This window comes from Lactuca saligna, chromosome 4, assembly GCF_052625555.1.
Source record: "Lactuca saligna cultivar CGN05327 chromosome 4, ASM5262555v1, whole genome shotgun sequence".
Classification (NCBI taxonomy): domain Eukaryota; kingdom Viridiplantae; phylum Streptophyta; class Magnoliopsida; order Asterales; family Asteraceae; genus Lactuca; species Lactuca saligna.
Genome location: NC_136420.1, coordinates 2,078,953 through 2,105,208, shown reverse-complemented (window position 1 = coordinate 2,105,208; position 26,256 = coordinate 2,078,953). Strand labels below are relative to the sequence as shown.

Below are 26,256 nucleotides of genomic sequence, written 5' to 3'. Positions count from 1 at the left end.
CACTATTTTAGTGTGTAATAATTAGGGTTATTATTTGTGTTGGCCTCGACAACCACCACACCCCTTCACCATTTCATCCATGGCATATATTCTAAGAACCCCTTTTCTGGTTTCTAAATTCCTCCATTGACAAACTCAAATTTGTTTTTTAGAAAAAAGGAAATTTTCCATCTCTTAAGACCTATCGGTATAGTTAGCGTCTATAAGCACATCATTGACATGGAACTGCTTGGGAATGTCGTATGTATAAAGATAAGATGTTGAATTGTGATTAATCCCACTGGAACCCTCTCCGATCTTGGCTTTGTCTTTTGGATCTTCGCATGTCATTGTTTAGGTTTGACGGAAGCGTATGTTTGATTAGGGTTCTAAAACCCGCTCTGATATCATCTAGAAATTGATGGTATCGATCTATATTTTCTTATTATTCAATGAAAGTTTGAAAACCAATAAATATTTATAGCAAAAGATACGGACTAATCAAAACACAAGGGATAAACATAGAATTTAAAACCGGGATCAAACATTATCCAATACAACCAAATTATTATATATAATAAAAGGCTAACTTGTTACGAATAGTGTATCTTTGGGTTTTAGATTTTGGCCACAATAATTTTAGGCTTTAAACTTTGGTCATAATATGTTCATATGTAGGCATGTTACAGAAAATAAGATGGGTAAATTACATGAATCGTCTCACATGCAGGTGTCAAAATACACGTTCAGTCTTTATTTTCAAAAATTAACTTGGATCGTCCATCGATGGTTTAAAACTTACACGCTTCATCCGTGAAACACGATTTCATTGCAAACTTAATCCATTCTTAGATTAGAAATAACCATAATACTCTTTATGTTTTTATTTTTCAATTAAAAAAGCCCTTACCCTTCACTTTCCCCAACCCATCCACCACTTTTTCACTGTTAATGATCGGGGGCAGGAATACGTAAGCACACACACATTCATAAGAAGGAAAAAGGAGATCATTAACTTGTCAGTGACTGGTCATCATCATCGTCTCCACCCTCCAGTGGTGGTGGTTTTGCCTGGGTTTTTTTAGGGAACTCTAGAAGTACCCTAACCCCTCCCCCTGTATTTCCGTTTATCCACCTTCAACTGAGAAGGCGAACAACCAGTCACTGGTCATTATCATCAGAGCCTCAGATCCATCATCGTTGCCTCCAAGCCACCATCATCCTCCCTACAAGCCACTAACTTTATATGCAGGTTTCAGGTGAGGGCTAGGTATTCCAAGCCACCATCGTACGATCCACCATTGCAAGCGATTGACTCCCCCATCATAAGTAAACGCCATAATTACCGGTGAACTGTGCCATCACTATGTTTGAACCCGTCGCCGATGGCTACTCCTTCTGGCGAATCTTTCACCCATCACCGTCTCAAGCCCAATCTCCTACACCCTCACTCATAGATTTGCTCGGGTTCTTCACAATCGACGCTCGATTTATGCAAGTGGGTTTTCATATTTGAGGGCTAGGTTTTTCAATTTGAATTGGTTTGATTTTAAGGTTTAGGATTTTAGATTTCTGGTCGATTTTGAGATTTCTAGTTTTTCAGGTTTCAATTTTTGGTTTTCAGGGTTGATTTGGTTTTGTTTGGTGTTGATTACAGGTGATTTTCGGAAGTAGGCTAGTGGCCGGAGGTGGCTGGTGGTCGAACTTCATATTGTTGACCAATGTTTTTTTTGGGAAAATACGGGCAATAGTAAAAAAAAATGGGGTCTATTTTAAAAAAATAGACATAAAAATGGATATTTCCGGATATAGACATCATTCCCATGGTTGTCAAAATCGCGATCCTGATCGTAGGATCGTACGATCCTACGATCCTATGCATGAAAAACGATATGAATCGTAAAATGATCGTATTTGGGGTAAAATCGCATGTAGGATCGTAGGATGGAGATCCGATCCGATCCTACCTTCCTTTGATTTTTTTTTTTTTTTTTTTTTTTTTTTTTTTTTTTTGCAAATGAATTTTTTTTTACCATTTTATGTCTTTTACTCTTTACCATTTATCATTTTTTATTTTGACTTATGACTAATATTTCGAAGTTTTTATAACTTTTGAACGAAAAAAATAAATGTTTGAAATATTTTTCATAATTAAATATTATAAATTAAAATTGTATTCTATTTTGTGGGATCTTAGGATCTCGATCCCGATCTTATGATTTTGATTAGGTAGGATCCCGATCTTGACAACCTTGATCATTCCACATGGGTAGTTCCGTAGGGCTCTGCAGAATTTACTATAGCTCTGCGAATGACAAAATCGTAAATAAATCAATGTATTAAAAAGAACACTAAAGATCCATTCCGCGGAGCTACCTCCGAGGAATGAACTCATTCCGCAAAGTTAGCTCAGATGAATGGATCTTTAGTGTTTTTTTTCACATCGATTCTTCGAGGTTTATATTCATTCCCTCAACTAATTATTTTTAAGAAAAAATTATCATACTATTATAATCTTTATTTGAAAATAATTAGTTGGGAATTAATATAAACCTCGAAGAATCGATATGGAAATGAAAAAAAACAAAAAAAAAAAAAACAAAACTCAAGATCCATTCCGCAGAGCTACAGTAGATTTCGCGGAGCTCGGCGGAGCTACCTCCGCGGAATGCATGTCTATATCCGAAAATATCTATTTTTGTGTATATATTTTGAAAAAACCCTATTTTTTTACTATTGCTTATATTTTCCCATATTTTTTTGGTGACCTGGTTTTCAGGGAGGGTTTAGGGCCCATTTCTTTTTTAAAAGGAAATAATAATTTTAATAATAAACAAATCAATAAATAATTAAGATATAACAAATAAATAGAAAAGAAATCAAAAAGGAAATAAATAAGGGCAAAATGGTCTTTTATGTCCGGAGGGATGAAACGTATAAGATTTAAACTAACGATTGACGGTCCGAGTTAATTTTTAAAAATAGAGACCGAACGTGCATTTTGACACTTACATGACGGATGAATTGTGTAATTTACTCGAATAAGTTACAAAAGTGTCCCTATACTTTACAAAAAAAGGTCCATGTGTAGTTTGTTTTATAAAAATGGCTCATGTATTTAAATAGCATACACCTTAGGTTTGAAATTTTGGCCAAAACACTTTTATGTGTTGACAGATTCTGTCTCTTTGTAGAAAAAAAATTACAAAACTATTTGTGTAGGTAATTTATAGAAAAATTCTACAAGCAAAAAAAATATATTAATAAAATAAAATTACAGTAAATGGTCCATATGTTTACAAAAAAATAGAAAAATGATCCCTTTCTTAATAAAAACTAAAAGACTAAGGGTCCATATGTTTATAAAAATTAGAAAAATATCCCTTTCTTAATAAAAACTAAAAGAATAGGGACCAAATTCTTAATAAAAAATAAAACAGATAGTCCAAAACTATAAAATAAATAAATAAATAAAATGATGTGTGAGAATGTGAGATAACCAAAGTCATAATAAAAACTGCAACAGTTGGCCAAATCTATATAAAAAAGTTAAGGAACCAAATTTGTAAATAATATTAAAATTCTTAGCGAAAACTATAAAAATGAAAAGTGATAGATCACAAAGTAAAAATTAAGGACCAAATTCTTTTAAAAAAATTAAAAAGATGGGTCAACTGTACAAAAAAAAGTAAGGGATAAGATTGGAGAAAATAAATTGGGAGGTCATTTTTCCATGTTGCAAATTATTATAGGCTTTATCTTTCTAATTGACCTATCTTTTTCGCACTTGAAATTAAAGATTTGGAAGTGATATCATGGTAAAATTTATTGCAAAGTACGGAACCATTATACATCATTATTAGGGGATGTCAAAAAGTATTTATTAAAAAAATCTAAGCAGAAACAAGGTTAACCTTCGTTTTAATTTTAGGGGTTGGGACGGGGCGGAGGTGAACAATCTGATTGCATAGCGTGTACAATCAGCTAAATATTGTCGTCGTGTACGTTGTTTAGAACAAATGTATAAATTTCGTCAAACTCAAGACATTTTATTCTCATATCACGAAACTTCGAACATATTTCATCAACATTACGACTTTGAGAACCCATTAACTCATGGAAAACATTTGCAACTTTTACCCAAAATCATTAGGCATTTAAGTATCGACCTCTTCCACCACCGACACCCAAGCTAGTGCCAAATTATCTTCTTTTTTTTTCTAACCAATTCATTATTTTTGGAACCATTCATTGTGAATAAAATGATAGAAGAATTGTGTGTAAAACTAAAGAAAAATTATGGTATTTATAGAAGATTTTAGGAGTGTTTGAAAGGTAAAAATTAAAAAATAAATAAATAAATAAACGTTACATTTTAGCCGTTACTCACAATCAATGAAGCAAAAAAAATTATTGGTCGTTTATAATCATGATGTCCACCACGAATCATCACGAAAAACCTTCACCACGAACGATCAGGCTGGTGTGCACGGTCGTTGTTTGTAATCACCTCAATCACCGACTGGTTCGTAGAGAGTATACCGGTAGGTCTTATCATAACAAGATCATCCAATTACAGGATATTTCATTATTATAACAGATAGATAGTTTAAAATATGATGTTATAATAAGAGAAATATCAAGAGTAAAGTGCGATCATGTGTTTTATAAAATACACATCTTATACTTGAAATGTAGTTTCGTATTTTAGTCGGGGCTAGAGCATCTTCAATAAGTTTATGATTTTATTTTGAAGTTACTTGCTCTTAAAATCATTGGATCATATAATTTGTTTGTTTATTTTTATTAACCATTCAATATATATTGAATGTGCAATATAATTTTGTGTTTAGTACATTTAACCTTTCATTTTTTAATTATATTTTATTTTACCCCCCTTGGTTTATATTTTATTTTATTCTCTTATATTTGTTATTTCATAACTAATTAATTATTTTATTAAATAGTCCAATTATGAAATATAGAGTTTATATCAATTATACAACATTTTTAATTCTTTTTTTATTTTTATAATTATGAACTAATATTTTTTTTTTCGTATTTTATCTATATAAAATAAAGATTCGGCATAGTTATACTTATATTTTTGTTTGTTTATAACATTTTGGATATAATGCATGTTTAAAAAGGGACTAATTAAAGAAAAATATTTTATAGAACTTTTTAGATAGATAAAGATAAATTAGTTAAATTAAATAAATAAATAAATAAAAACCTATAGGAAAAAGTTAACTCTTAAAGATAACCATTTAATTAGAGGTTAAAATCAAAAGAATGATAAGTTAATAATTTTTTTAAGTTATAATATAGTTTCATCATTGGAAATACTCTTTCGATGTTGGTCATTTTGATCCCATAATCGAAAAGTTGAAAGATCTTGTATATCCAAGAGTTATTATAGAATGATATTGTTAATAACAAATAATTTTATAGGATCACACATTATAGCAAGTTACCATCAATTGATTATTTATTAGTATAATTTAATTATTAATAAATATATCAACATTTGTATATAATTATAAAATTATTATTTTATAAAAATAATATTTTACCAATTAGGAATTTATTATTTATGGAAATAATATTAATTGGAGAAATAACAACTTAAGAAATAAATATATCATAAAGTATATTTATATTTTAATAAACTAGTTAGAATTTATTTATATAAAAGGTACTTTTATATATATATATATATATATATATATATATATATATATATATATATATATATATATATATATATATAGTTACATGTTATATATATCATAGTAATCACTTTATATAGCTGATAGTCTTTTATATAAATTTGGTATATATATATATATATATATATATATATATATATATATATATATATATATATATATATATATATATATAACATCTAGTCATGAGCTTGAGTGTGGAACATTTTTGGTCCCATTCTTTATTCATGGCCTAAAATCTAAGGAGACAAAACATGTGGTGTATTTATTTGTTTAATCTTCATATCATGCTTGTAAGAGTGTCATACTTCTTACTTTATTGACTTGTTTTTTGTTCCTGTTCTTAAATATAAAAGAAAGACGTGAGAAGTAAATTGATCTTTTTGCACATGAAAAATGCTCTTTTTGGCTGCCAAATTTCATTGATAACATGTTATTCCTTTTCTTTTTCTTTCTTCCATTTAGTGTTAGAAATTAAGGTCTTGAATGTTTTTCTTTAGGCATATTTTGGAATATGTCTTCTAACTTAAGAAAATTTTAGTAAGTGTCATACTAGGATATTATGGTGGTTTCAACTTGTTTAGTGGATGTTTCTAGAGAGTTTTTTCTTTGAAGTTTAAAGTCAACTTCATCAATTTTTTAATTATCAAAATGAACAAAAGTCTTGTAATGTTTTCCTTCTATAGTTGTTTTAATCTTTTTAAGTCTTGCAAAATGATTTTTAATGAAAATAAAACTAATTTAATTTTGTTCAAATCTTAAATCTTTTGTTGCTATGTTTATTTTTTGAAATAATTTTTATATAAAAACACAACAAAAGTAATTGTATATTTTGCATGTAAAAACAATTTTATTAACAAACTTTATTTATAACAATTAAACCCTATTTTGGTGTGGTTGTAATGCATTCCCCTTCATAATCAAGCTAATAACTATTAAAATAATATAGTATGTATTGTAGAAAATATTCTAAATAGATGATGTAACATTATGTTCTGTATCCTCTAACGTAAAAGAAATTTATATTCCATTAATAAAAAATAAAAAGTAAAAAATTGTATGACATTAACCATTTAAAAAAATTGTTTTTTCATGAGCTATATATAATTTTTTTTTTTTGACAAACACAACAAAGTTGTGAATCAAAAACAGTAGGTATCAATAGTTTCTGATTTGTCCCCAGGCAAAAAAAAAAAAATAGAGCATCAAAAACTTTGATACATCGTAAAGTTACTAAAATCTCTTAAAAGAAGAGTAGTATACCGCGGATTTACAACCGAACCGAATCTGACATCCACATACATAATACATTATGCCACATGTTTAACTAACTATATAATTATATACAAACTCAACCCAACCACCTTACAATTTATAAACCCCCAACACTATCAACTAATTAACCATTGTAATTCCCTTTACATAAATTCATTCATACCACCTTCAGACGTTGAGGCTCCTTCACTTTGCAAATCTCCTCGTTGCGCCTGAAAAAGTTGGTCAAATATTAAAAAAAATGTTGTTATTGTCAATAATATAACAGTAAACATTTATTTATAAATAGAAGAAAAAAAAAGACAGATTGTTATGTTATATTGGTGAGACCTTGGCTAGGCGATATTTGTGAAGCATGCGATGGTATTGCTGCCTTGCTGGTTGAGATTGGACCATAGAAAGCACCCTGGAGACAGCTTCGGTTAGAGCCGCATCCACTTTCTGCTTCCTAAGTGCCTTCACAAAGTCTTCTTCTTCACCAATAATCGAATCCACATGAAATCCCCGTAACCCCGCTCCTTTCCTGTACCACCTCAACACAATTTTCTCCACTATCCCAACCGCCCAACAGATTGTTTCGTAATTCTTCCTTGCCTGATAGCCTCTCACATGTGCCTGCCAACCATTTAAAAAAAAAAAAAATTATATACTTAGTTGGTTGGTTAGTTAGTTAGTTTAGTTAGTTTAGTTAGTTAGAGAGAGAGAGAGAGAGGACCTGTATCTTGACAACTTTCTGTCGAAGTGCAAGGAAATCCTTGCGACCTTTCCAACCACGATATTTCTTCTGGATAGACAAAGCTGCTGCATGATGAAGATCACGATCACGTGAATTTGAATTTCCAAACACCGCCTTGGAAGCTGTTGAAAGTCCCTGAATCTCACTTGGGAGAATACCATACTCATCCTCTACTTCAGCTGCTGATGCTGATGCTTCAGCAGCAGCTTCCCTCTGTTTCCTTTTCTTAAAAGAATGTGCCCTGAAAGCGGCCTGTATACGTGCAGCAGCCTGAGCCGCGTTCCTCACAGCAGCTAACGTGGACTTGAGGGACACCTGATCCTTGGTGCTATCCAGGTATGAGTCTGAGATGCTATTTACTGTTCTTTCGGCTTCCACGTCAGCAGAGCCTTTAGAGAGTTGGCTTTCTTGGAGGGTGAGGGATGAAAGATGGGCAGTGAGAGCCATCTCTGAGAGATAACCTGCAAGGCCTTGGTGCCCATATTGGGCTGCGATGGATGCAGGGGTTTGTCCGTTTGGATCCTGCTGACATGGATCTGTTACTGCTCCAGTGTTTGCTCCACAGGCTAAAACCTCGGCTACCATCTTTTCCCTGTTGCAACATTACATTACAATTGAATGGAAGGGATGAAATTACACATATAAACATATGTTGTTTGTTTTTGTATGATTAGAAACTTAAAATTACCTTCCAAAACGAGCAGCCCAATGAAGGGCAGTCCAGCCACTGACGTCGCGGAAATTGATCCCAACACCAGCTTTAAGTATAGGTGTCAAGGCCCACACGAAGCCCAATCCAGAAACCATGTGTATTAACTCTTGTTCTTTTTTTGACAAGGTGGGAAGGGCATTTTCGTCCATACATCTATTGGAAATCCACCTTTGGAACTTGTCCTTTAGAAGTTGTTCTAGAAGCCAATCTGTTGTTTTAGAAGATGCTAGACTTCCGTCTGAAAGAGCGTCAATGACTTGACCCCATGAGTCTTCTTCACCAGCAGCTATTGAACCTTCCGGAAGGTCGGTTATGGTGTTTTTGGTATCGGATACTAGTAACAAGCGCACAAATTTGACAAGTAATAAGAGTTCCTGGTGGGTCCTAGTTGATTCGTTCTCTGTTAAGCTGCTTGGTTTATCTTTATCTTTAGGACGATACTCAAACTCCCTGACCTCACTACAAGCTTCCCGGTTGCCAGAAGTGATACAGATGGTAACTTTTCCAGGTAAATGAGGTGGGGCCCGGCAACAGATGACTCCTTCCTGAATGATCTCAACAGGAACTTCAGTGTCACCAAACATACAACAAATCCATTCAGAATCTTCTACTGATGGATCACATGTAAAACTCCCAACTATCAGTACCTGCACAGGGTCCAAGGAAAAATTATTCCTCAACAAACTTAAAACTATTCTAGGAGGGTTTGTGTATCAACATTCAACACAACCCTGGAAAAGTTTCTAATACAAGTTTAAAGGCATTTATACCTTTGTTGTCTCAGTTGCATAACCCCAGTCTGGGGATATTTCACGAATTGTAAATTTCTGCTCTTGTGCAATGGTTAGACTTGAATCTGATGCGAGTGGCGTTTCAATTTGACCTAGGTCAAACAATGTTGAGTATACGTCTGCATCACTTTGGTACATGTTGTTTGCAGGGACATATTTGGGAAATGTTGAAATTTCAACTTCTTGAGATGCCAATATGGATGCTGGAAACACAGTATAGTTGTCTTGTCAGAGATTCATTGTTTCAGTTGGTTTACTATTTTAGAATCCATTCCTTTGCAAAAAGAAACACTAGACTTACACTCATTACTTGCACCATTATCTGTCCTTGGTTGAGGCAAAAGCACTTCCTGTTTCAAGAACAACATAACAGTGAGTGAACATACTCAAATAAGGTGTGAACTGCAAACAACTATATAAATTAACAAGTGAGGATATTAAAAGGATTATTCAATCAACAAGATAATAGATAGAGAGAGAGGTGTGAACATGTTTAACGTGTAGGTGCAATCCTTTAGCACAAAAAAAAAAAAAAAAAAAAAAAAAAAAAAAAAGTAAACAACTGAGGCATAAGTACAATAGGAGGGAGTAGTTATCAAATAAGCTTACATTTTCATCTAATGGGTATCCGTAAGACTCCAGGGAACCAACATATGTTGTACTCTCATTGTATTTTTGCATGTCCTTCCAAAATAAAGTTTGTTGACTTGGAATAGCAAATTCATCCTTGGGTAGAGACACATAATTATCTGAACCATATTGCAACCTTTCAGATCCACCAAGATCTTGCTCACTGATTGTGAATCCTAATTCATTTGCATACTCATTCTCGCTATAAAACGTGCCAATATCTTTCAAGTGGTCCAAACTCAACTGCTCTTCAAGCTTTCTTAATGCTTGATTAATTTCAAAATCAGGTGAACCATCAATACTTTCTGTTTGATTGAAGTGAGTTGCCCCATTGGATGTGATAACAAGATCTGGACTAACTTCCACAGAACTGGGACCAGATGTGCTGTTGTAATGCTCATAATATTCAGAAGCAGATGTGGTGTAGGAGTTGGAACCCTGAACGATGTTAGAAGATCCCAACATCAAGGTCGAAATGGGCCCCGCACTATGCTTACCCTGCAAAATTATAAATGCATCTTATAGAAGCTCCAAAAAAAAAAAAAAAAAAACTCAACAGACTTACTATGGTTATATCCCTGTAATGAACAAGTACAATATGCTCCATACCCCTGTCATCAGAAAATCAACTGTAAGGGGTTGTTTCTTTTTCTTTCCCCTATAAACTCTTGTATGGGTAATGATGTATGTTTGAATGATGGCAAATGACCAATTTACCTTTATATTCTAACACACAATTTTCGCAATGCACGGCAATTGACAATATTATCAATTTGAAAGTGACAAGTGGTGGGAGGAAAAATAAAGGTTATTTTTTTGGCTTAACCCATTAAGTTAATTCTGTCCAGACTAAGTCAAAAAGAAATAGTCATGTACAGCTGTGTTTGACAGTTAGCATACAGGTTTGAGGTGGTGGAGTGGAGTATACTTACGGATCCAACATCCAATAAGAACGCCTCTGGAAATTTGGGTTCTGTTCGCCATGTGCATAGTAACAGCTTAAAGCTTCAACATTTCCAACCTAAGCAAAAAGGTTGAATCATTTGGTAAAAGATGGAAGCCTCCTCTATTTGCAGTTAAAGAACAACACAAAAGGATTACAATTTACAACCAAAAGGGTAAAAGGAAAAACCTTTAGACGTTCATGCGCTTCCCCTACATTTTTTCCATCCTTTTTTCTTCGCCAACTATGACCATCTTTACGGAAAAAACGAAGGACCCTCTTGTTAAAAAGAAACACAGAGCCACCTGTCCAAGATTTTAAATCAACAAGATCCATGGAATATCAGGAAACAATATATATATATATATATATATATATATATATATATATATATATATATATATATATATATATTAATGAACATATAAAAGCAAAGGCAGAAAATTACTGGGAGGCTTTTGAGGGGGCTCATGGTTAAGCTGCTTTTCCTCAAAATTCTGCAGTATGAAAAACACCTCTCCTGGCCTTAGCCAACGGTATTGTGCTTCTTGAATTAGATCCTGGAGGTTATACCCTGAGAATTCATAAAATAAAAAAGGAAAAAGTGAAGTAACACTGATAGCAATATGAAGGCCATATTAATACCACTCATGTGACAAAGTATCATAGACACCTGAAATCATGCACAGGGTCAACTTCCTTATAACAGTCGATTATAACTTAAAGTCTTGTAAGAACAAATATCTCACATGATAACAACCATAGACTACCTATTTGTCTCTCCCTTTCAGATTCTGTCCCCTATTTCCTCATGTAATAAAAAAAATAATTATTATTTAGAATGGCAAGTCTAACAAAGGACCTATGTCTCATCTTTAAATCCTTCTTTATATCGTGTAATAATGTATTTATCCAATCTTTTTGGTTCCTAATTAAATATCACAAAACATAGCTATTGTGGTTTCACCACAAATGCTTGTTTTTCAAAATACAAAAACATGATTGTTAGAAGTTGTTTAGATGTTATGAACAACTTACTGCCTCGAATTTCAATAAAAAATAATTAAGCCCAAGCCTATGGTGATGCTAATTGCAGGAGATAATGTTAAATTCTCCAGAATTTTTGCAGATTGTTGGTTCATTCACATGACATGGAAGTAACAGCTTAATTTTTCGAATTGTGTGAGATTAACAATGCGAGTAAAATTAAGTCATCCATGAACTAAAATACGAGTACGAATCCACGTAATACACACAATTTCCCTCCGCATAAAAATCACCAGGATAAAACCTAAACGAAGCATAGGGATATAGGCAATAATCCACAAATGGGAAAAAAAAATCAATTAAACCTAAAAGGTCAAAAAAACAGAACAGTACCTGACATCATCATCCGTGTATATTCAACACAAAATTTACTAAACGAGTAACAGATTCCAATTAATCCAGCAAATTAACATAAAGCTTTGAACGAAGTTCTGCAACAGTAAGCAAGTTGGGCGAACGGCGGAATAGATCTAGCACTGCTGGAGAAACTACGATCCATAGTTTCAATCAAGAAGTTAATCTACAAACTTGAGATAACGAACGTCGGTGGAAATCGACAAAAACTATAAAACAGATAGACGAAATACATACGTTTTTGTTGACTGAAAGAAGCGGTAGGTGGTTCCAACTTCCATGAATTAGTATATGGCCAAGTGCGAAGTGGGTTCCAGATTCGCAGTGAAGGAGGGCCAGAAAACGTTAAAAACGAAAACATCATTCTCGCTGTGTTCAAACTGAGTAATGAGTGCAAACGTTTTTTATCCAATTTTCCAGTTCTTTCCCAAATCAACTTTATTTTTTCTACTGACTGTTATACTATTTTAGTTTCCAATTTAAATTTTTTATATTTATTTTAATAGTTTTTTAACATAAAATAATAAATAAATAAAATCAACCCCACTTCCACCACCACCCCCCTTCTCTCTCCTTCTCTCACTTTGGTGTTGTTTGTTTTTTCTGAGGCAAAATGTCTGCAGTTTGTGGATCACATCTGTAGACCTCTGCAGTAGAAGAGGTGGACCAAACGTCTGCAGTCTGAAAAAAAAAGACTGTTTGTTTTTTTAACATCTGCGGGCTATTAAAATAAACTGAAATCTAAATAAACTGATTTTTTAAAACTTCAAAGCGAATTTTTTATATATTTTTACGACTTTATTATAAATATATAACGAATCTAGATCAACTTTTATGTATTATTATATAAAAAATAAAAATAAAAATGGTATTAATTCATATACATATTTGATAAAAACCAACAACTTTGATTGCAAAGTTATAACTAAACATTATAATTAGTGACCAAAGAATTTGATACATAAATAGATGGAAATAAACTTCGATTTTTTCAAATAAATCTATTAAAAACGTACGATAAATATTTTCTCGAGAAATTGATGATACTCTATTAAATAAAGTTTTACAAAATTTTGGCAAAAAAATATAAGAATATATTATGATTTTTTTTTCATATTTATATAAACAACTTCAACGAATATTATTATAATAAATTTTTATTTATAAATTTGTTAAAAATATCATGTTTGTATCGTCAAATGTTTTTTTTTAAGTTTTGTAATTTTTTTTTCATATTGTTTATCATTAATAAAGTTGGAAAAAATATAAATTAAAAAAAAAAACTTTAAAAAAATAAAGATATATATGTTTTTTTAAGCTAGAAGATGTCTGAAGATGTTAGAAGACTCTGGTCCACATCTGCGCCAAGAAGAGGGCGCGCAGACATTTTTAGGTCTGCAGTCTTCAAAAAAACAAACAGTCTGCGAAGACTAATGTCTGCGCGTGGTCTGCGCGGCGCAGACAGAAGACGTCTCGCAGATCTGCAGACAAAAAACAAACACTACCTTTGACTTTCTCTCACCGTGTACCTATGTCGTATTTCTCTTCACACATATTTTCAATCATACTCTCACCCCTTTCTTCTTAAGAACCCTAAAAATTATTTTTTACATTTTCTTACGATCAGAGGTTCTAAAATCTAATTTACCCTAAAATCAGTTGTAGAGAACTGAACGGAAGGCCTATCAGAGTTATGGGAATTACAGGCCCACCTTATGATGCAACTCGGACTTGTCAGAGTCCAAAGAAGCTTGAAATCGATGGTTCCTTTGTTATCGAATTGGGTTGTGGAAAGAAGTTAATAGAATGGTATATATTCACCGCCAAGAGAAGTGTCAATGGGTGATTCAGGGCATTGGTATTATAAGATTTACTATTGTCGATGTCGTATTATACAGGGCATAATAGGATGGATAAATAGATAGGATCCAACTAGGTAGGTTTGAGACCAAATTCTCAGGGCATGATGTTGGTGCCTGAGGTTGTTTGTCGGCATCGATCTTATTTCTTCGATGCCCGATGTTCATCTCGAAAGTTTCGAGTAAGAGATTGTAGAGGTGTAAAAAAGAGAGAGATATGTGTTAGCTTACATTCGTTCTTCATACTTCAAACATGAGACGAAGGAGTGGGATGGGGTGAACAATTCTCAATTGTTTGGCTTTTGGTAGCCTTAAAGGAAGCGAGTGATAGGATTGGGTTTACGGGTCAGATTGTTCGTCGGTGAAGCTTCCATTGAAGACAACCATGGAGATTTAAGGATGATCTTAGGCCAGTAAATAAAGAGTGAGAAACAGAGATGAAGTACATACTACTAGAGATAGTTGAATTTCGAGGTGGACTTCATAACCTCGTTTGTTTGTCGGCAAAGCAACAAGTTGTGATCATCGACAATAGTAAATCCTTGAATGAGTGATGGTGATTACAAGTGTCGTATTATACACCCTTACCACCGCAATTGCAATTCTACTCATATCTATGTTCTCAGATGTTTTCGCACCTGTACTGCTAGATTATGATTCATATATGTAGCAGCCATCAGATTTTTTTGAGATGTTTAGTGATGAAAATCCAAACGGGTATGCGTGTGTTTGAATTGTAGGTTTTCAATGAGTTTATGTATATACATGTGTATGCGAGTGTTTAATTTTCTATATATATGATTTATGTTGATCGGTTGCGGGTTTTTATTATAGACGCCATATGGGTGATCATAGATAGATTGACGAAGAGTGCCCACTTCATTCCAATTTCCGAAAGTATATCCGCTGAAAATTTGGCACACACACACACACACACACATATATATATATATATATATATATATGTATGAGAGCTGGTGGCTAGATACGGGGTGCCGGTATCAGTGGTCTCCGACAAGGATGTCCGGTTCACTTCCAGATTTTGGAAGAAATTCCATGAGGAGTTGGGCACTTAGTTACATTTCAGCACGGCGTACCACCCTCAAACCAACGGCCAAAGTGAGAGGATGCTCCAGACGCTGGAGGACATGCTTATAGCATGTGTGCTAGATTTTGGAGAGAGTTAGGATACATACCTCCTACTAGCAGGTTCTCGTACAACAACAGTTATCATGCCAGTATCGACTATGCTCCATTCAAGATGTTATATGGACGGAGGTGCAGGACCCTGGTGTGTTGGGATGAGGTTGGACATCGGGTCATGGGGAGTACTGAGGCAGTGCTCAAGACTACCAGACTGATTCAGCAGGTGCATGACCGGTTACAAGCCGCATAGAGCCGTCAGAAAAGTTATGCTGACTGGCAGCGTTCGAACCTCGAGTTTCAGGTAATGGATTTTGTACTGCTAAAGGTGTCGCCCTGGAAAGGGATTTTCAAGTTTCGAAAGAGGGGTAAGTTGGGGCCCCGATTTATAGGCCCGTTCAGGATCATGGCCCGAGTGGGCAAGGTGGCATATCATTTAGAGTTTCCAGAGGAGCTTATTCAGATTCACAACACCTTCCATGTGTCCCAGCTTCAGAAGTGTGTTGCTGACGAGTCCGTAGTTGTTTTCTTGGATGACATTCAGGTGGATGGGAGCATGAATTATGTCGAGAAGTCGGCTGCCATCTTAGATAGGAAGAAGAAGGGTCTTCAGAACAAGGAATTGAAGTTGATAAAGGTGCAATGGCAGCACCGAAAAGGCTTCGAATGGACTTAGGAGCCGGAGGAGGATATGCGGGAGCATTATCTCGATCTATTCGTAGTTATGGACTTCGAGGACGAAGTCTAGCTCAAGTGGGGGAGAGTTGTAACACTCCAAATCATGTATGACCTTGTAGCCCTTGAAGTATTAATAATATCTTACAAGAGACCCTTAAGTACATTGGGCGTGCTTATAAGTACCCTTAGCGTACTTGGCAAGGATGATCGCAGAGGGATAGCACGTATGTTGGGTGTGCGTGGGGTACGTTGGGCGTACGTGCCAGGATGTTCAAACACTAATGTTCGGACTTGAAACCTATATAAACGCCCTTAACTCCTTTGAGCCTCACCCTTAACATCCTCCCTCGCCTTCAAAAGCCTCTGAAAACCCTAATATCCTTTATGAGTGCATTTTGAGCCTTGGTAGTGAAATTGTGGTCCTTTTAGTGTTCATCTAAGAAGAAGGAAGTGGTCAAGGAAGCTTGGAGTGTCTTTAGCTTCAAGAATCTACATATAGTCGACCTTGAGAAGTTCCCGGAGGTAAAAAGCTTGAATCTTTACACTCAAATCTCTAGATCTAGTTAGGGTTTCTAGTTTGGTTGCTTTTTGTTGATTTTGGACCTTTTCTTAGGAGTTAAGCAACTCCAGAGAACGAAAATGACAGATCCGAGGTCCCTTAGTCCTGTTTCAACACAAAAATGGAGTCTTCGTGGAAGTGATGGCCTCATGCATGGGTTAAGGACCTTGGAAAGGTCTAAATGGGGGTGTTGGGTGTTTATGAAGCATGCAAAGGCATAAAGTTGCAAACTTTATGCCTTATGACGTATTAAATAACTCAAATCTGGCTTTTGGACGTAAAGGAATCAGGTATTAAGAACTTAATGGAGAAAGCGCTTGATCTGGTTGTATGCTGGGCGTAACCCAATGTACACCGCACGTAGTCCCAAATCCCAGTACGCCGAGTGTATGCAGTGCAGATTGGTCGAATCTGTTTTGGGCCTTTGAGTTATTTGGACCTCATTGGATTATTGAGCATAGTGTATTCTGTGAATTATGGACTATTTTATCTGTTATTGGCCATGGATTTACTAGTTGGGCCTTATTGGGCCAAGAGGCCCATTAGTAATTTTAGGCTTGGATTTTTGGCCCAATAGCAAGGGAAGGATAATTGGGCCTCATGGGTGGGTTTGGAGTTTAGGTTTTCTTTGACTAATCTAAGGTCCTAACATTGATTAATATTATTATTCAACTCGGGAGGTTTCAGACTGTTAGGAGAGCAGTTTTTGCATTCAGTAGACAGAGGTGGGTCTTCTCACCATACTAATGGGTCTAAGGCACCAAGACCGGCCTATTATGTGATCATGATATATGTGTTAGTTATTTTGTGTTTGACATGCTACATGATTTTGTGTTTTGTATGGAAGACCATAGGATAGCCCATGACACTTGGATGTAAGACCATGAGGAGAGCCCATGGCGACCATGGGAGAGCCCATGTCACTTAGGTGTAAGACCATGCGGGGAGCCCTTGGCATCTTGTAGTAAGACCCTGGGGACGAGCCCGAGACATCCTTATCTGTTGTATGCATGGCTTATGTGATATGTGTGTATCTTTAGTTAGCTAACAGGATATGAGTATGTGTAATGTGTGTGGTATGCTTTGGGAAACTCACTAAGCATTTCACTTACAAGTTGTTGATTTGTTTCAGGTACATCTAAGCCCAAGGGCAAGGGCAAGGCGTAATGGCGCGGTGTGCACTCTATCTCTCTCTATCTTTCACCATTAGGGTTTGGGGACACTCTGATGATTTGAATAAGTTGTAATGAATCGTTGATTTGAAAATAATTATGTTGGGATTTCATGGTTTATGCAATTATGTTTTATTAATTAAAAGTGAAAAATCTCTTTAAAAAAATTGGGTCGTTACATCCTTGAGCTCAAGATACTCAAGTTCTTCTTCCTCCAACTTCTCTTCACTTCTTCCAAGCCTTCCTTTACCAAAATGGACTCAAAAAGGTCAAGCACACAAAGCAATGAGATTAACCATTTTTGCGCAAACCTCCAGAAGATTGATGATTCCCTTATCATGAATCTTATATGTTTCTGACTTCCTTAACTTTAAAGGATATAAAAAATTTAGAGTACATTGTTTTGTAGACACAAGTGCATCTTTATGTCTTGCAAGCAAATTCATCATTCCGGATGAACTCTGGGAAAACGCTCCCAAAGAAATTAGTGCCACTATTGCAAATGGTGAAACCATAAAAATTAATAAAGTTTGTAGAAACATTAATCTCGAACTTTCAGGAGAACATTTCAACGTTCCCACTATTTACCAACAAAATTCAGGAATTGATATCATAATTGGGAACAACTTCTGTCAAGTTTATGGACCATTCATACAATGGATAGATAGAATCGCCTTTCATCTTAATAATGATATGGTAATTATAAAAAAGGTTACAGAGGCCTATAGCAAAGGAAAACCAGGTTTTCGTGAAACTCAAGAAAAAGGTTCTAAAGAAAAACAAATTCCAGGTACTAATATAACCCATGAAGGGATTAATAAAGAAAAGATTATTTCTATTCAAACTACCAGGTTCAAACAGATTGAGGATCTTCTTGAAAAAGTTTGTTCTGAAAATCCTATTGATCCAAATAAAACCAAAGGATGGATGAAAGCTTCAATTAAGCTTATTAATCCCAAGACGGTTATTAGAGAAAAACCTATGGTTTACTCTTTACAAGATAGAGAAGAATTTTCCAAACAAATCAAGGAATTACTTGATATGAGACTAATTATAGAATCAAAATCCCCTCATATGTCTCCTGCCTTTCTTGTCAATAAAGAAGCATAGAAAAGAAGAGGAAAGAAGCGCATGGTTGTCAACTACAAAGCAATCAATGATGCAACTATTGGAGACTCGCATAATCTTCCCAATATGCACGAACTCTTGACTCTTCTACGAGGAAAAAACATTTATTCAAGTTTCGACTGCAAGTCAGGTTTCTGGCAAGTTCTACTTGATGAAGAATCGCAGCTTCTCACTGCCTTCACATGTCCTGATGGACTCTTTCAATGGAAAGTACTACCCTTTGGGCTTAAACAAGCTCCTAGTATTTTTCAAAGACACATGCAGAACGCTCTTCGAGGCCTTGAAGGTTTATGCACTGTATACGTTGATGACATCATGATCTTCAACAAAAATGAACAAGAACACTATGTTCATGTCACACAGGTTCTCAGAACTATTTTAAAATATGGAATAATACTTTCAAAAAAGAAAGCTCATCTTTTCAAAACAAAAATCAATTTTTTGGGTTTAGAAATAAATGAGGGTACTCATTGTCCTCAAAAGCATATTCTTGAACATTTACATGACTTTCCAAATGTTTTAGAAGACAAAAAGCAACTACAAAGATTTCTTGGTGTTTTGACTTATGCTGAAACATATATTGAAAAACTTGCAGCCATGAGAAAACCTTTACAGGCAAAATTAAAAAAAGATGTCATTTGGAATTGGTCAAGTGCTGATACAGACTACATCAAAAAGATAAAGAAAGTTTTAATCAATTTTCCAAAACTTTATCTTCCAAACATTGAAGACAGTTTAATTATTGAAACTGATGCTTCTGATGAATTTTGGGGAGGTGTTTTAAAAGCTAAAAACCCCAAAAACGAAGAACAAATTTGCAGGTACACCTCTGGTAGTTTCAAAGCAGCTGAGAAAAACTACCATAGCAATGAAAAAGAATTACTCACTGTAAAAAGAGTTATTACAAAATTCTCTGTATATTTAACACCAGTAAATTTCCTGGTTCGTATAGATAATAAAAAATTTACTTATTTCCTCCGAACGAAGATTGCAGGAGAAAGACTGGTTTGCTGGATTTCTCCAGTAACTTCTTTTTTCCATCTGTCTGTACAGGTTTCTCCAATAATTGGAATCTTCATGAGGTAAGCAGATATCCATTGCGCATATTCACTTCTTTGTGGAATATCATATAGATATGATTCATATATACATGTATATTTGTCGAGAAGACTAATATCATGTAATTGGAGTTTTGTCATTGAAACTCTTGCTATGTTAACTTTCTTATTAATGGTGAAGTCTTTATTAGAAATATAATCAAGACCTAAGAAAGTAGTGTATATGATATTTATGATATTATCAAAAAGATCTGAACCATGCATTTCTTCATTCCAATTATTGTTTCTTAGGAATTTTTGCACAATTCCATCAGTTTTGTGTTCTAAAAGTAGTAGAACATTTTTTGCTTTTTCAAATTCATCTGGGTTTGTCTGTAAGATTAGTGAAATCTCAGTAACCCATTTTTCTACAACTCTTTCTCTGAGTTTTAGATCTTGGATACAATCAATATTGAGTACATTGATCGTATTGGATCCTTGACCACTATTTGGAATACCATTGTGGACAGGCATTTTGAACTCATATTTCTTTTTATTGCCTCTTCTTGTAGCTGTATAAGAAGATTCTGCTTCATCATCTTCCATATCCGAATATTCGAACTTAACAGCCTTTGTATTTGTTTTAAAGTTATCTTCTTCTTCTAATTCAGTGTCAGGTTCATTTATTTTAGTCATTCTAAAATATTGATCAAAAAGTTTGGGTTCTTTTTGATACAATTCTTCACACTCTTCAGTTTCTAATGATAAAAGTCGAATAAGTGTTTGGTCAGCTTTATCATAATCTTCAAATTGAAGGTTAAAGAAATATTTCTCAAGTTTCTCAGAGATTGTTTCTTTCATTTTTACTCTCTCCTGAAAATGTCAATTTTCTGGGAATTTTTTGAGCTTCCTAAGTCAGGGTTTCCAACACTAGGATTGGGAGGTGAGTATTTCTTAAGACCTGAATATTTTCCTGGCTTGGATTTTTGTTCTATGATGGAGATATTTTTGATGTGCTCAAGAATGTCTTTATTACAAGGGCAAGAGTCAATCTTTTCAGATAACTCCTTAATAATGTCTGCAATAATTTTTGCAGATGCTACTTCCAACTGGGCAATGGTTACGTATTTATTGACTATTAAGTCCAAGTTTATAATCAGCCCATCTATTTTTTCATTAAGGAGGTTGATTGATCTATTGAGCTCGGGTATCGAGGTGGTTGATCTATTGAGCTCGGGTATCGAGGTCATCCTATTAGTTGTTTTAACTGATCATGTATATTAGTGATCTTAAGGTTGATTTCCTTAAGAGTGCCCTCAATATTTGCCTTTTTGGCGACTTCTTCAACAAATTGGTTGTTTTTTAAAGAGTTTTCTAAAAGAAAAGAATGTTTGTCAATAGACTGGGTTAACTTGATAGTTAATTTATTTTGTCTTTCAATAACTTCGAAGAATTTTTCCAAATCTTTTTTATCAAGATTGTTTTTAACCATAAAGGCTAAATCGTTTTTAAATTGGTTAAAAGGTATTTTATTTTTTGAAATATCTTTTGAAATACCAAGATAATGACTTATTTTTGAAGTTTTTAAGAGACATCTTGCAATGATCTGGTTGAGATTATTGCAATGATTTACAATTGTTTGAATACCGGCTTTTCCTGAAGTAGAGAAAACATATTCTTTCTTTTCAGTATTATCGTCAAGAGTTTTAATTTTGACTGTTTTACCTTTTTTTATAGAAATGAGGAAAATCAATTTTATTATTCATTTATAATGTCAGTGATTTGTTTGATATTCTGGCGTAGACTATCAATTTTTAAAGACATGATTCTTATTAAATTATTATCTTTTCTTTCCGAGCTTTCTCCTATGTGGAGTGAATCCATAGAAATTCTTGGTCTAAGAGTTTCTCCTAGAGCTTTTTTATTTCTAGCTATATTTAAAACCCAAGAGTTTTCTTGAGGATTTATGTCGCAGAATTGTTTATCTTTGACATGGCCTATTTCTGAAAAGACATCATCAAGTTCGATGTACTCGTCTTTCTTATAGTCTATGCTATGGTGACTGTTGGTCAGGGCATATCCTATAAGATATGTTATGGTGAATGGTTTATCACCTGGACTCATAAGGTCACTTCTTTCAAAGTGATGTATAAAAGATAAGGTTTTATCTATATTTGCAGATTTTAAATCCAGAGCAAACTTTGGATAGACTGAAAACATAAACTTTTGGTAAGCAAGGTTTCCCTTTGCAGCACCTAAGATGCAGTCCTGTCTGTCAGTAATTCTGTTGTCAATTAAGGCCATTTTTATGGGAGAATTTATTCCTGCTTGGAATTGGGATTTTAGCAAAATTTTTACAGCTCCGATATGGACCATTCTAATTTTTGATCTAATCTCAACTGGAATACTTTTTAAGTTATTGTTTATTTGTTCCTTAATTAAAGGGGGGTAGAAAGACAGCTCCTATTGTATCTTTTATGTCTACTGACATTTCTTTAGTACTAACAAAGTAGAAGATTTCATTTTTCCTTTTAAGAGGATTTAAAATACTAAGTTTAGAAGGAACATTTTTGAAAATGTTTTCTTTCTTTATTTTTAAATCTATTTTCTTAACTCGAGAGAGAAGGTCTTGTTTTATTAAAAGATTTGCATGAAAGCCGTCTTCATCTTCAACATAAGTTAAGATTTGTTTTTCTTCTGAATTATTTTCTTCAGTGTTGTTGAAAATTTCTTTATTCATTTTAAGAAAAATTTAATAAGTTAAAATAAATTTTCTGAGTTCTGAAACTAATTTTTTATTTCTATCAAGATGTTCTTGATGTACTTTTTGCTTATGTAGGAGATACTTACGTATACTAACCAAGTTTGGTATATATTCGTGAGTATGTTTATTTTGTGCTTGTAGAATTCTGAAATTTATATGCACTAAGTCTTTTTTATTATTGAAAAGTATTTCTTTATGTTGAGAAATTTCAATTTCTTTATTATGAATATCTTCAAAAATTACACTGGTATCAGAGCCTTAATGGAGTGTGGGGCGAACTAGGGTTTTCTGAGGGCGAGGGACTGAGGAGGCCAAAGGGGAGGCTATAATGGGGTATTTGTATGTCTTAAACCCTAATAATTAGGGTTTGGCATCTGCCCGCGTACGCTGCGCGTACGCCCCCGAGTCCCTCGAATCCAATGGCCACTACTCCCCGCATAAGCCAGGTTACCCCCGGCATACGACCTATGGGCAGTCCAACTTCTTGGCCCATTTCCTAAGGTCCACTCCAAAAAGGGTCCATTGTCCAAGCTAATATTACTTTATATGGTTTAAATAATACCTTCAGGGACGGATGTTACAACATTTGATCCTCAAACTTAGTTTTTTGGCTTTATAGGGGCACGATGTAAATTTTTATGTCTAAATGGTCACTGTCGCATGGTGAACCAACTATTACACGTTGAAAGCAATTTTTGAGTGTCTAAGGACCCCACATGCTAGGATTTTTCTTATGACTATTCCTATTGATGGTCTTGGCCAGCATATGTCACCAGTGGAACATCGTGTCATCCTCAAGTATCACCTCATGATCCCTTTATTTCCGGCTGACAAGACTTGCCTTGTTTGTCTCAAGACATGATTGGACTCCTTTGGGGAGCATGCAGTTCATTGTAAAGAGCTCCTGGGGTTCAAGTACCGATATAATCTGGTTAGAGATGTTATTTTTCGACATATTTAGGCGTCATGGGGTTTCTGCCAAGAAAGAGGTACCTGTGAACTTTCTGACTGACCCATTGGAAGGAAGATAAACACTTATACCAGCTGATGTTTTAGTATTTGGATCAGGGGCGGATTTAGGGGGGTTTCGGGGTGGCACCGGCAACCCTTAAATTTTTCGGTCGCAGTGGAAAAAATTTCGAAACTTTTTAAATTTTTTTATTTTTTCTACTATCGTGCAACCTCTAATTTTCCCGTACAACCCCTACTATGAAATCCTGCGTCTGCCCCTGATTTGGATGAGCTGGAGGGAAGCATACATGCGTAAATCTAACATGGGTTCCCCCTTTTGTGGGCTTGGGGAGTGGGGTTTTCACTGTGGGACAAGTTGCTTTAAAAGCTGCATCATGCAAGGTGGCAAAACATAATAAAGCGTACATGGAAAATCAACACACGTTTATATCTTTTGCATTTGATACTTTCGGTTTCCTTGCGTCAGAAGCTGTGGAGCTACTCAATAGAATCTAACGGGTCATACATAGTAATGTTATAACATGAAGATCTATAGATGATGTTTTTAAAAGAATTAGTTTTGTCATCCAAAAAGGGTTACGACACAGTTTGTTGCTTGTTTACCCGTTACGTCTATCATAGTTTATACCCTCGTAAAGTCCGATAAAAACTTTAAAGATTGAATCAATCAACCCTAAAAACTTTATACGACATTTGTGTCATTTCCCTTTATTTTTAATCACGTGTACCTTTGTAAAACCCGACAAAAACTTTAAAGATTGAATCAAGCAACCTAAAAGCTTTATACTACATTTGTGTCGTTTCCCTTTATTTTTAGTCACGTGTATATTAATATGTAAGGTTTATAATAATATTTTTCTAAGGGGCTGTTTCTATGTATTTCAGGGACTTCTCGAGCATGAGCAAACAGTGTCAATGTAGTGAATGTGACATTGGCACGTGTGATGGTGGGTATATCCTCGTGGCAGTAGAGGGGTAGAATACTCATCTTTCGACTGTATAGAAAATTGGAAGAGCACCGGAATATTCCTCTCTGTCTCTTCCACAATCGATCGTCTATCATTCAAAGGAGAGATGGAGTCGTCGTTAACGATGTCGAAGGTGGAGGTAATAAAACAGGCCATAAAAGAAGTGATGGAAGAGATTAGAGGTGGTGCCAACTCCTCATCCGATGACGGCGGCGATGTTGAAGATGACAACCACCACCGCCTCCTATCCAAATTGATGTCTCAGGTATCTCTAATTCTATGCCTTAATTGATTATCTCATTTTCTCTTCAAATCTTTACAAACCGAATAGTTAATTTCACGTATTATACATCAACTGAACCCTCGATTCTGCCGAACACGGCGTCTGGAATGGATCATTGTGAATCGTAATCGGTAGGAATAAAAAGACCTTTTTTTTTTCTTTTCTTCCCAAAAAACAACAGTTGGAGAAGTTAGAGGCTGAGCAGGCATTTGTTGACGATGAGAAAACCAAAACGAAGATAAACAAGTCGAGATCGGAAGAAGAAAAAGAAGATGAAAAAGAAAAGATAGTGAAAGAGCTTAAGAAGATGAAGAGGCAAAATCTAATAACACACTGTCTTCTTTCGGCCATGATAGTTCTCACAGTCGTCTGGCAGATATCGGAGGTCTCCATCATTTTGAGACTAAAAGATGGAGTAAACCACCCATTTCGATTCATTGGTAGCATCTTTAAGAGGATTCTAACACCTCCTAAAGCAAATGGTATTGAAGACGAAACAGATTCATCGATTACAAATAACCTGATCGAGTCCTCGCGAGTTGGTGATCTCAAAATTCCAGAGCTTCCCCATGTCGAGCTGCCCAAAACTCAGACTTGGTTTTTGAAAGATAAAGACTGAAATCATCATCCTCGGGTTTCCAAGGTGCAATTGGAGCTTAAAAAATAGCATACAACTTTGCTTGTTTTCTTTCGTCATGTTTCAAATGCTGTAGATAATTGTTTTCCGAAGTAACAAAGAATTTTGATTCTAGTTTTGACTATAGTTTGTTTGATATTATTGATTTTATGCACTGAATCTTTAATTGAAGCATACTTTTTGACTTTTGGTAAAAGTTGAAAATCACATTAGATTTCCTAAACACAACAACTAAAAACAAAAATTAAACAATATAATAAAATAAAAAATCTACACATCGCAATAAATTTTGGCCACAATATTATGAGTAGTGAGACTGATTTAAGGGCGAAAATGCAAAGCTTACAGATGAGGTCAAAAGTAGAACTTCAAACAAATGCTAAGATGCACAACAAGAAGAGTAAAACTAATTAAATTTTGGAAACAGCAAATGTTTCGAACTCGGTGCATCAATCTAGTTAGGATGGATATCACTTGCGTAAAACTCATTAAGATAAGCTTTGCTTTTGGTGTACATTATCCTTCTGTCTTCGTTTATTAGAAGCCCAAATTCTGAACTTCGATTTAGTCTAGTAATTTGGGGACTAAGCTTGCTATCATGAGCCAGCTTGTGTTGGTGGCATGTGAGTCCATCCTAAAAGAAAATATAATTTGGGGTCTATAAATAGATCTTTCAGTATGATTGTATTGTGATTGTATTGTGGTATGTGAGCAAAACTATTTTGAAAGCTTGGATTGTGTGTGTTATGAACTGCATATTTTAAAAGCTTGGAAGTTCTTAGCCAATGTTTTGGTTACAAAATATTGGGACGTACCAAACGAATAGCTTTTTCCTTTACGCGTTGTTTGGATGTGTT

At 34.6% G+C, this 26,256-nt stretch overlaps 2 protein-coding genes across 4 annotated transcripts; one reads left to right on the top strand and one right to left on the bottom strand.

Annotated features, from left to right (window-relative positions):
• Positions 1 to 6,898: 6,898 nt before the first annotated feature.
• LOC145041039 (calmodulin-binding transcription activator 4-like) lies at positions 6,899 to 12,586 on the bottom strand. Of its 3 annotated transcripts, none has more exons than XM_078988942.1 (13): positions 12,437 to 12,586; positions 12,179 to 12,372; positions 11,247 to 11,372; positions 10,988 to 11,103; positions 10,788 to 10,876; positions 10,421 to 10,466; positions 9,835 to 10,353; positions 9,527 to 9,575; positions 9,205 to 9,428; positions 8,411 to 9,081; positions 7,702 to 8,314; positions 7,317 to 7,601; positions 6,899 to 7,198 (listed from the first exon to the last, which is right to left on the bottom strand). In XM_078988942.1, the coding sequence occupies exons 2-13, from the start codon at positions 12,189 to 12,191 to the stop codon at positions 7,130 to 7,132; spliced, it is 2,820 nt and encodes a 939-aa protein (XP_078845068.1). In that variant the 5' UTR covers positions 12,192 to 12,372; positions 12,437 to 12,586; the 3' UTR covers positions 6,899 to 7,129. The 3 variants fall into 3 exon arrangements, with proteins under 3 accessions (XP_078845068.1, XP_078845067.1, XP_078845066.1); XM_078988941.1 differs by having other exon boundaries at positions 12,179 to 12,333; XM_078988940.1 differs by lacking the exon at positions 12,437 to 12,586 and having other exon boundaries at positions 12,179 to 12,430.
• An 11,878-nt stretch (positions 12,587 to 24,464) lies between these two features.
• On the top strand, positions 24,465 to 25,553 carry LOC145041037 (uncharacterized). The gene is made up of 2 exons (XM_078988939.1): positions 24,465 to 24,744; positions 24,944 to 25,553. The coding sequence occupies exons 1-2, from the start codon at positions 24,586 to 24,588 to the stop codon at positions 25,379 to 25,381; spliced, it is 597 nt and encodes a 198-aa protein (XP_078845065.1). The 5' UTR covers positions 24,465 to 24,585; the 3' UTR covers positions 25,382 to 25,553.
• Positions 25,554 to 26,256: the final 703 nt, after the last annotated feature.

Coding starts and splice junctions, on each gene's coding strand:
- LOC145041037 (XM_078988939.1), top strand. CDS start 24,586: ATGGAGTCGTCGTTAACGATGTCGAAGGTGGAGGTAATAAAACAGGCC. Junction 24,745..24,943: donor TATCCAAATTGATGTCTCAG/GTATCTCTAATT, acceptor AAAAAACAACAG/TTGGAGAAGTTAGAGGCTGA.
- LOC145041039 (XM_078988942.1), bottom strand. Junction 11,104..11,246: donor GCCCCCTCAAAAGCCTCCCA/GTAATTTTCTGC, acceptor AATCTTGGACAG/GTGGCTCTGTGTTTCTTTTT. Junction 7,602..7,701: donor AGAAAGTTGTCAAGATACAG/GTCCTCTCTCTC, acceptor AATGGTTGGCAG/GCACATGTGAGAGGCTATCA.